General features: G+C 43.4%; 1 protein-coding gene across 1 annotated transcript in view; it reads right to left on the bottom strand.

The window, feature by feature from the left end:
- Positions 1-11,356, bottom strand: part of piezo1 (piezo type mechanosensitive ion channel component 1 (Er blood group)) — a 140,989-nt gene that overhangs the window by 46,200 nt on the left and 83,433 nt on the right. Inside the window, exons 17-23 of the mRNA XM_079589536.1 lie at positions 9,741-9,847; positions 9,086-9,249; positions 8,291-8,467; positions 6,467-6,592; positions 3,995-4,195; positions 1,868-2,072; positions 640-744 (exon numbers count right to left, since the gene is read on the bottom strand). Coding sequence (XP_079445662.1) covers positions 640-744; positions 1,868-2,072; positions 3,995-4,195; positions 6,467-6,592; positions 8,291-8,467; positions 9,086-9,249; positions 9,741-9,847 — 1,085 coding nt within the window. The remainder of the gene's footprint in view (positions 1-639; positions 745-1,867; positions 2,073-3,994; positions 4,196-6,466; positions 6,593-8,290; positions 8,468-9,085; positions 9,250-9,740; positions 9,848-11,356) is intronic.

The raw sequence follows: 11,356 nt of genomic DNA on the forward strand, positions 1-11,356 counted from the left end.
TATCGGTTGATTAAAAAGTAATTGTTCTTAGAAAAAGTCTAGAATCATTTGTTTGCAGAACTTGGTTCGGTATTTCAGAATCTAATGTGATCTTTCATTTATTAAAGTAGCTTTAGTAAGGATAGGAACATTTTGGCCGATACCGATGTATTTGAAAGCCGATAACCGATATATTGGCAGATAAATCTAAATCCAAATTTTGTATGTCATTTTTGAGAGCCTGATAACAAAAACAAAAGTATTACTATTAAAACCCACGTCCCAAACACACAATTATAATGTTCTCATTATGATATTATGTAGCCGATATGACTGCACATGTTGCACTTTACTGTATTTTCCTTTTTTGAAGTGATTCCGAACATATTTCAAGCAATTCAATCCATCATGTTGAACAGTGCACATCTGAAGCGTCTCAGCTGAAGGAAATAATACATTATTTATCGGCTTTAATATATCGGCCAAATTTTCTTATCCGGCTGATAACGACAACATTACAAATGAACAGATATCGGCCGATACCGATATATATATATCGCATCCCTAGGCTTAAGTGTCTGGATACTTTTGTGGGCCACTGTAGGTTGTATAACTGGTGAGTAATTATATGTTGGGTGTTCAGATGAAGGTGTCGCTTACATATGAGGTTCCTGGAGTTGGGAATGGTGTAGAAGTCGGGTAAGTAGATCCATTTAACCAGCGCTGAGTGGATGGTCACCGAGGTTCTCCATCTCCACGGGTAATCTAGAGCCATGTGAGGAAGCTCAGGTTACCAGAGTCATGTCACTTATGAGAAAACTCAGGGTGTGTGTTCCTGTCATTACTCTGTGGTGATTGTTGCTCACTGTACACACACTTCAGCATGGCATTAGCTTAAACTAGCCCAAACTGGCTTTTACCTGACAACTGAGATGATTTGCACTGGTTAAGCTGGTGTATTTTCGATGGTTTTAAGTCAAGTCAAATTTACTTCATCAAAATACACATAGTTTCAAAGCAGCAACAGTCACTCCCTGATCTCTCAGCCTGCAATTCCTAATTCCTAGTCTATTAAACCTGACAAGTACGATCACAGCGACCATTCAGATCTGTGTTGACCCAAAGAGAGTATTTGTAATCTATAGATTTGAAACGGCTTTACAATCAGTCTCTTCAACCACACAGTCTCATTATTTCTGTTACAATAATTCAAATTATCACAGAAGAACCGTATATACCCGAATATAAGACGAGGTTTTTGTCCTAAAAATAAGTCTGGAAAATGGGGGGGTCGTCTTATATTCGTGTATATACGGTACTGTGATAAAAGAATATAGTTCAGATATAAACACTGATGTCCACGGTAGCGATAAAAAAATAAAAAAATAAAATAGTTAATCACCATTTTGAAAGAAACTTGACTCTTCAAATAAAGATGGTATCAATTACATCGTTACACCAGTAGGTGGCGACAAGTGACTGTTCATTTCTCATTGAATCATTCATTCAAGAGATTCGTTCAAAAACACGGACTCATCCAGTAATGAGACGAATTATGTATTTATGAGCGAGTCTTTGAATCATTCACTCAACCTGAATAAAAAAAAAGCATTATAATTAAATATTTTTAAATAGAACGGCAGCAATTAACATTTTGTCAGAACCTCTAGTAAATTATATGTTATTTTGTTTAATTGTCTATTCAGAATCATGGGAAAATCCTGATCCCTATTTTAAACCAAAAAATGTGATTCTCAATTTATTCAGAATCGTGCAGCTCTAGTACTGATTTTAATCAATATAAAACAACCCATATATAACTTTAAAGTTGGACAAAAAGGATTGCTGTTGAAAGTGCTATGGTGATATTGATATGTTCAACACTCACCGATGCAGAGCGCAGGAGGGATGCCCACGCACAGAACGTACTGGTATATCATGAACACCACCAGGAACAGGCAGTACTTGGACCAGATCCGGGCGATCGCCGCTCTGCGCCGCCGCACCACGATCGCCACCAGCCAGCAGCCGTGGAGGATAACCAGGAAGTTCATCCGCTGGCCGATGACGTTCACCGTCATGAGGAAGCAGATCTACAGCAGATCGTCATCGAGTTAATCAACTGTGCACTGATAGCAACTCATATTGAGGAATGGTTTGATGGCAAAATGTATAGTTATTACTACAGTAACTCAATGTAACGTGTGTAACGAGGACACTGTAGAATATAGTTGAACCCTTTTATCGTGTCCTTGTTACAGTGTAATATAATTATACATACAAGCACTGATTGATAGTAATTAATACTATAAAGCCTGGTTTAGATTACACGATTGTGTGCGAGTGAGTGTGTGTGAGTTAGCGTGTGTGTGTGTGTGTGTGTGAGTGAGTGAGTGAGTGAGTGCGAGTGTGTGTGTGCGCTAGTGAGTGAGCGAGAGTGAGTGTGTGTTTGTGTGTGCGCTTGTGTGTGCGCGCGCGTTTGTGTCTGTATGTGTGTGCGTGAGTGAGTGAGCATGTGTGCGTTTGTGTGTGTGTGTGTGTGTATGTGAGTGAGTGAGCGCGAGTGTGTGTTTGCGCCAGTGAGTGAGCGAGAGTGTGTGTGCGCCAGTGAGTGAGCGAGAGTGAGTGTGTGTGCGTTTGTGTGTGAGTGAGTGCGAGAGTGTGTGTGTGCACTAGTGAGTGAGCGAGAGTGAGTGTGTGTGTGTGTGTGAGTGAGCGCGAGAGTGTGTGTGTGCGCTAGTGAGTGAGCGAGAGTGAGTGTGTGTGTGTGTGAGTGAGCGCGAGAGTGTGTGTGTGCGCTAGTGAGTGAGCGAGAGTGAGTGTGTGTGTGTGAGTGAGCGCGAGAGTGTGTGTGTGCGCTAGTGAGTGAGCGAGAGTGAGTGTGTGTGCGTTTGTGTGTGAGTGAGTGCGAGAGTGTGTGTGTGCACTAGTGAGTGAGCGAGAGTGAGTGTGTGTGTGTGTGTGTGAGTGAGCGCGAGAGTGTGTGTGTGCGCTAGTGAGTGAGCGAGAGTGAGTGTGTGTGTGTGAGTGAGCGCGAGAGTGTGTGTGTGCGCTAGTGAGTGAGCGAGAGTGAGTGTGTGTGTGTGTGAGTGAGCGCGAGAGTGTGTGTGTGCGCTAGTGAGTGAGCGAGAGTGAGTAAGTGTGTGTGTGTGTGTGTGTGTGTGTGCGTGCGTGTGCATGTGTGTGTGAGTGAGTGAGCGCGAGAGTGTGTGTGTGCGCTAGTGAGTGAGCGAGAGTGAGTGTGTGTGTGTGTGAGTGAGCACGAGAGTGTGTGTGTGCGCTAGTGAGTGAGCGAGAGTGAGTGTGTGTGTGTGAGTGAGTGAGCGCGAGAGTGTGTGTGTGCGCTAGTGAGTAGCGAGAGTTAGTGTGTGTGTGTGTGTGAGTGAGCGCGAGAGTGTGTGTGTGCGCTAGTGAGTGAGCGAGAGTGAGTGTGTGTGTGTGTGTGTGCGCGTGCGTGTGCATGTGTGTGTGAGTGAGTGAGCGCGAGAGTGTGTGTGTGCACGTGTGTGTGAGCATGTGTGCGTTTGTGTGTGAGTGAGCGCGAGAGAGTGTGTGTGCGCTAGTGAGTGAGCAAGAGTGAGTGTGTGTGTGTGCGTTTGTGTGTGAGTGAGCGAGAGTGAGTGGGTGTGTGTCTGTGTGCGCGTGTGTATGTGTGATTGTGTAAGTGAGCATGTGTGCGTTTCTGTGTGTGTGTGTGTGTGTGTGTGTGTGTGTGTGTGTGTGTGTGTGTGTGTGTATGTGTGCGAGTGAATGTGTGTGTGAGACAGCACGCGATGAGAAAGCAGTGTGTAGTCTGACATGTTTGTTGTCCACGACATGACAAGATTTTACGAGTCAAAATGGCGTAATCTGACACAGTGACCATCATAACAGACAAATACATCGTGTAATCTGACCCAGGCATAAGGTGAGGCTTAGAGTGAGTTGCATGTAATTATCCACAATGTATAGTTATTACTCCAGTAACTGCACGTGGCGTGTAACACGCGGCGTTCAGTGTCAGAGGAGCTCGTACTTCGAGGCCAAACTTGTAGAAGCTGTAGTTGAGCAGGTATCTGGCGCAGTGCAGGAGACTCCGGTCCAGCGTGTCGCGCGTGGCCTGAGGGAAGATGACGGGGATCGCAGGAGGCGAGCGCTGCTGCTGTCTGTAGTGATGAACCTGGTGCCGGTACACAGTCGCCTCAAACACCAGCAGCATCAGGACCAGCAGATGATCCTGACCACACACAACACAGAGATAGTGTGACCACACACAACACAGAGCTAATGTGACAACACACAACACAGAGCTAATGTGACAACACACAACACAGAGATAGTGTGACCACACATGCTGGACAACTAATACACAATATGTGGCCACAAAACCAGTCACATGGGTCAATTTTTTTAAAATGAGGTTTATACATCATCTGAAAGCTGAATAAATAATCTCTCCATTGATGTGTGGTGTGTTAGGATAGGACGATATTTGGCCGAGATATGACTATTAGTAAATCTGGAATCTGAGGAGCAAAAAATGTAAACATTGAGAAAATCTCCTTTAAAGTTGTGCATTTATGTTCACGATTGTGCCGCATTCACTCACAAAAATACATGTTTTATATATTTATGGTAGGACATTTACTAAATATCTTCATGGAACATGATCTTAATATCATAATGATTTTTGGCATAAAAGAAAAATGGATAATTTTGACCCATACGATGTATAGTTGGCTATTGCCACAGATACACCCGTGCGGCTCCAGACTGGGTTTGTGGCCTAGAGTCACATGTGACCAAAATAGCAATACTTCTGTAAATGGAATACAACTTTACAAGGAACTTGTATAACGTAACTCACAGTGTAAAGAGACAGTAGCCTAAACCTGCAGCTGTCGAGTCAATAACGTTCATTTAAACAACAAGACAGAGAATCCCTCACAGCTTTACAAGCTTTAATAAGGACTATGATACGCTGATCACCTGAACACGACTGTTAGACCCGCCTGGCAAACTTAAAGCACTGTTTATTTCTCTGTCGTATTTAGGTTATTTGCTCATATCTGTGATTATTTTTCACTGTTAGATTTTAGTCGACTACATTTATTGAAGATTTAAGGCCCGTTCACACCAATGACGATAACTAACGATAAAAATCGTTTAGAATAGCAGAGTCTCAACTATAATGATAACGCACAGAGAAACAATGTCTTTGGAAATACATTCAGAACGATTTTTTCCAGCTGATAAAACATCGACAGCCAATCAGAATCCATCCTGCTTTAGGAACTCGAGTCCGATGGTGTGAACCGGCCTTTAGTCGACTAAAACTAAATGCCCTTTTAGTCAAGACTAACTCAAACCAAATCAGAATGAAAACTGGTAACTCATAGGATATATTTAGTAATGAATATTAGCATACAGCTATAAAGTATTCAGGAAGTACTATTTATAGTACTATACTCGAACTGTAGTGTGCGACATCATCGTCTTTCGCATTTATTATTTTTAACTAATTTTGTGTAAAATACAAAACACACATTTGATCAAATAATGAAGTTTCTAGACTGAAGACCATTGCACACTGAGTCCGAAATTTTCGTATGCGTTTTTTCGTATATTTGTGATTCGGTGGCTCTGAATTGTCAAAGCTCCATTCAAACACCATTCAAACTGCTTGTTATGGATGCGAAAAACGCAGAATGACGGATGAAAGTTTCGGAGGCAGTGTGCAAGCGTGATTGACATAACGTGAGGTCGTATTTATTTTTTTACGTGCGAAATTTTCGGATGCTAATTTCGGACTCAGTGTGCAATGGCCTTTAAGGTAAACTTTTTGACCAAATAATTAATTTACATGACTTTTTTTCTTTTAAATATAACATTTAGAGCAGGGCTGTAAACGATTAATCGCGATTAATCACATCCAAAATAAAAGTTTGTGTTTACATAATATATGTGTGTGTACTGTGTATAATTATTTTGTATATATAAATACACACATGTTCATGTATATATTTAAGAAAAATTTGTTATAAATTATATATAAATCTATGCAAATATTTCTTAAATATATACAAGCATGTGTGTGTGTATATATATATATATATATATATATATATATATAATAATTATACACAGTACACATATATTATGTAAGCACAAACTTTTATTTTGGATGTGATTAATCGCGATTAATCGTTTTACGGCCATGAAATCAATATTGACAATTCTTTGTGTAACATTGCAGTATTTATCCATGATTTATCCGTGCTCATTGTTACAGTTTTAAATTTATGTTCCTGGTAATATTGAATCAGAATAACTTCAGCTCCTCATGATGAGGGCGGGGCAACCTGTCAATCACATGAGATCAACCAATAGCGAACCACAAGCATCCAATCAATTCCCCACACACAAAATCAAGCCCCGCCCACATGTGTTCTTGTTCCTGAAGCGCTTCACTCGGACATACGGCACACAAGACTAAACTGAACCTCACCTTGCTGTATCCAAGGGCAGTGGCATCTTTCCGGACACCGAACCAGTTGGCCGGGTCCACGGGCGCTCGGTACAGCGTGGAGTTCAGCACTTCTGCGGTTTCCAGACTCGTCTCATTCATCATTGGCTACAGATACGACAAGAGAGAACGAGTAAACACTGTGTCCACCAGTTTATCTGTGAAAGATGGCCAACCTGAGCTTTTGTAGATCACCTGAGAGAAGCAATCCACTTCTTTCCCTCCAAACACACATAAAAACACATCAACTTCATCCACGCTTCAGGGTTTTGTTTAATGAGTGTGAAGTTTATGAGACGGTGTTGCTGTAGTTAATCTTGGTATGCGTGTGTGAGGAAGAGAACACTGAGTGTGTTTAAACGCGCCTGTGTAAAAGATTTGTACATTTTATGAAGAAAATGTGAGTGCTTGCTTGAGCAAAAGTCATGATAATAGGGCATTCTGGGTAGTTTGTGTCCACACTTACAGTCTGTATGATATTCAGACCCCAAGATAAAACACATATGGCCTTTTAATCATCTACATGCTGCAAATTATATGTCGGGTTCTGAAAATGAATAACATCTCCTCGATAACCCACATGATGTGAGAAAACACACGTGTTTGAGAAAGAAAAGAAAAAAAATATTGTTTTTGTTTTAAAAATTTCAATAAATGGGAGTTTTTGCGAAATTGACGTGTTTCCATCGGGCGTATTTTCAATTCGCAATTTGAACTGAAACACGTCTACAGTCTCACCACGGTGCAGTTGTGTGTGTGTGTGTGCGTGTGTGTGTGTGCGCGTGTGTGTGTGTGCGAGCGTGTGTGTGTGTGCGTGCGTGCGTGTGTGTCTCACCACGGTGCAGTTGTGTGTGTGTGTGCGTGTGTGTGTGCGTGTGTGTGTGTGTGTGTGTGTGTGTGTGTGCGTCTGTGTGTGTGTGTGTGTGTGCGTGTCTCACCCCGGTGCAGTTGTGTGTGTGTGTGCGTGTGTGTGTGTGTGTGCGTGTGTGTGTGTGTGTGCGTGTGCGTGTCTCACCCCGGTGCAGTTGTGTGTGTGTGTGCGTGTGTGTCTCACCACGGTGCAGTTGTGTGTGAGTGCGTGCGTGCCTGTGTGTGTCTCACCACGGTGCAGTTGTGTGTGTGTGAGTGTGTGCGTGCGTGTGCGTGCCTGTGTGTGTGTGTGTCTCACCATGGTGCAGTTGTGTGTGTGTGTGCGTGCGTGTGGGTGCGTGTGCATGCGTGCGTGTGCCTCACCACGGTGCAGTTGTGTGTGTGTGAGTGTGTGTGAGTGTGTGCGTGCGTGTGTGCGTGTGTGTGTGTCTCACCACGTTGCAGTTGTGTGTGTGTGTGAGTGTGTGTGAGTGTGTGTGTGCGTGTGTGTGTGTGTCTCACCACATTGCAGTTGTGTGCGTGCGTGCGAGCGCGTGTGCGCGCGTGTGTGTGTGTCTCACCACGGTGCAGTTGTGTGCGTGTGTGTGTGTGTGTGTGTGTGCGTCTGTGTGTCTCACCACGGTGCAGTTGTGTGTGCGTGTGTGTGTGTGTGTGTGTGTGCGTCTGTGTGTCTCACCACGGTGCAGTTGTGTGTGTGTGAGTGTGTGTGAGTGTGTGTGTGCGTGTGTGTGTGTGTGCGTGTGTCTCACCACATTGCAGTTGTGTGCGTGCGTGCGAGCGCGTGTGCGCGCGTGTGTGTGTGTCTCACCACGGTGCAGTTGTGTGTGTGTGTGTGTGCGTGTGTGTGTGCGTCTGTGTGTCTCACCACGGTGCAGTTGTGTGTGCGTGTGTGTGTGTGTGTGTGTGTGTGTGTGTGTGTGTGTGTGTGTGTCTCACCACAGTGCAGTTGTTGGAGTACTCCGCAGGGTTGACGACACTGAGCTGGTACAGCATCTTGCAGACGATGATGACACACACCCAGATGGTGGAGATGCAGGAGGCCATGGCTCGGAAACGGCCGTAAGGAATGGCGAAGCTCCACAGCACCACCAGCACCAGGTTCATCGCAGACGGCTGTGAGTGAAGAGGGAAAACACTGATCACTTATCACCTCGTAACCAGCAGGAGCAGACGTCTGTGTCTCTGGAGCACACTGAGAATACGTGCAGACAAACCACAAATTAATCGTATCTTTGTTGATATGTGTTTACAAGTGTGTGCAGGACACTATAGTTCATTTATATAAGTGAGGAGAGCAAAATACAGTAAACTGTGACATTATACACAAATATTCTTCATACAGAGACTACCAGAAAATATTACTCAGACACTTTGAGCTGATCATGTTTTCTTCAGTGTTTTGTCTGTAACTGCTAATGCTCTTTTTACACACACACACTGAACACAATGAAGCATTGCTTGGTCACTGGTTGAGCTAAACTGGTATTATCTAATTGTGTAGTTAAATTTAACAGCTGACAGATATTCAACATAATTCATGTGTGAGACAGTCTAACAGAAGATGGACAAAACCTGTCAAATATCTGTCATATTTTATTACCATTTTCTAAACTAAAGCGAATAAACTGTGCTAATGTGAGGAATGCTGAAGCTGTCTGAGTAAACGCTGGTTTGACTGTAAGTAACTGCAGGTTATGAACCCAACGTGGGAATATGAGAGCGTGTGCAGACCTCCAGTAGTGAAACCCAGACGACAAAAAAAGCCACGATTTTGACGATGTGCAGCTCCAGGACTCTCCAGATGAAACTCTGGATGTGGGTCAAGGTGTCGGAGAACTTCGTCGTCAACACCATGAGTCTGTCCATCACCAGTCCCCACTTACTGGGAATCGCCTCTGGGAACGGAGCAAGAATGCACAGTAACACAGTGGATATTGAATAGAGATGCACTGATGTATCTGCCGATAAAAGCAACTATTTTCACGTCGCCATCGGCCGATTGTTCTTAAAGTCCCCCTGTGATGTAAATCCAGCTTTTAATGTAGTTTATGTGTCTATGTGGTGTTTTTAGTACGCTTTAAGACAAATCATGTGTAAGTTCATAAGTCGACAGCATTGCTGAGTATTTTCTGCTTAAAACTGCAGTGAACCAAAGACAGTCTCAAAAACACGGTTTGAAATCGCTGGTGTTTCTGACGTCACACACTACCTTGTAACCAATCAGATCAACGTGTGATCGTCAACCAGTGGATCTCTGAGTGAGTGAGTGAGTGAGTGAGTGGAGGCGGGGCTCATTTGTAGATCAAATGTATCATCGGTGCATCTCTAGTATTTATCAATATTAAGTGTGGAATAGCTTTGATTGAGCAGCGTGTATTACTCTCACCGTCGACCTCTGATGGATCATCCCCCTGATCCGGGACCAGATCTTCCTCCTCAGATCGGACTTCTTCTGTGGATCGAACCAAGTCAGGATTCTCGATTCCTCGCTTCCTGTGGGGAAATGATCAGTGATTAATGAGAAAAATCTAAATCAACTCAAATGTTTCTCATGGAAAGCAGTGAATCCTCTGGGAATCTGTTGGATTTTAACAAATATCTGCAGAATTCACACTTTTATTTCAAATATATATTTAACATTTTAAATACATTTAATTACAGTGTCCTTTTTTTACACCTTACATGTACATGGGCAACATGTGATTTATAAAAGCGTGTGCACACTTATGCAATTATGTCATTTTAAAGGTACACTTTTGTTTTTGTCTTACCCTGATTCACTATGTAAGCCTATTATAAGCGTTTATATTTTAGACCTTTTTAGTGGGATGTGAAATTGCGTACATTCGTCTCTCTCCCGTGCGTATCTCTATCACTCTCCCGTTCTCTCGTCATATCCGTACCGTATTTTCTGGACTATAAGTCACACTTTTTTTCATAGTTTTGCTGGTCCTGCGACTTATAGTCAGGTGCGACTTATATATCAAAATTAATTCATACTGACTGAGATGAACCAAGAGAAAACATTACCGTCTACAGCCGCGAGAGGGCGCTCTAGTTAGCGGAGTTGTTCAGAAGCGACACCGAGGAAGAGCTCAATGGATTCAGTGTTGTGGAAGCAAGGGGAAAATCCATCCGCCGGAAACCGAAGCTTCCCCGCGGGCCGCCATTGGCTAACTGGCTAACCTGCTGTTTAGCATCATTGACTCCTGTTCATTTTGGCGTCACTTTGACTAACTGAATAACTTTACATCTGAGGCGTTTAAAGACTCCATTTGTCCATTATTTATTTCTAAAGAAACACGACAATGTATAAAAGGCTCCAGTACCTTGTATCTTACGTTATGGCCTCGTGGAAGCCGTTTTTGTAAAAAATAGGCTAACGATTGCGTCATAACCACTCGACTCTCTGTCGCACAGTCGAGAAATTACCGTATAGACCGGCGGAGAAGCTCACAGGCAATCGGGGGGACGTGGAGCATAAAGTCTGATAAAGTCAAGGCAGAAGCCCACAGAGAGAGATAAAGTTGCTCCCGCTGCTAGCTCATGGACAGCTAATGCTCACGCTCTCCGTCTCTGAGAGATTCGGAAGGGAATGATTCAGATTTCTCTCGGCACAGCGACTAGAAGACTGACAGCTGTCAGACAGGCTCACGTCTCATCTACGTCCTCAAGCTCAGTGTGAGTCTGCGCAGTTCGCCCGGCGATCAGGAAGTGATGCTTCTAATGGACTTCACTTTTCTCCGTTGAAACCTACGGGGTCGCTGTGTCCAGTTTATACATGTGTTACGCTAACACACCGGACACTATTCAGCTGTTGTTCTGTGTGCTGTTGTGGAGCTGAATAACCTTTCCAGATTAAATGTCTGTTCTTGGTCTTGGACTTTGTGAAATTAATTTCTAAATAAATGCGACTTATAGTCCAGTGCGACTTATATATGTTTTTTTCCTCTTCATGACGCATGTTTTGTCTGATGCGACTTATACTCCAAAAAATACGGT

Source organism: Phoxinus phoxinus (genome assembly GCF_949152265.1).
Source record: "Phoxinus phoxinus genome assembly, chromosome: 2".
In the NCBI taxonomy this organism is placed as follows: Eukaryota; Metazoa; Chordata; class Actinopteri; order Cypriniformes; family Leuciscidae; genus Phoxinus; species Phoxinus phoxinus.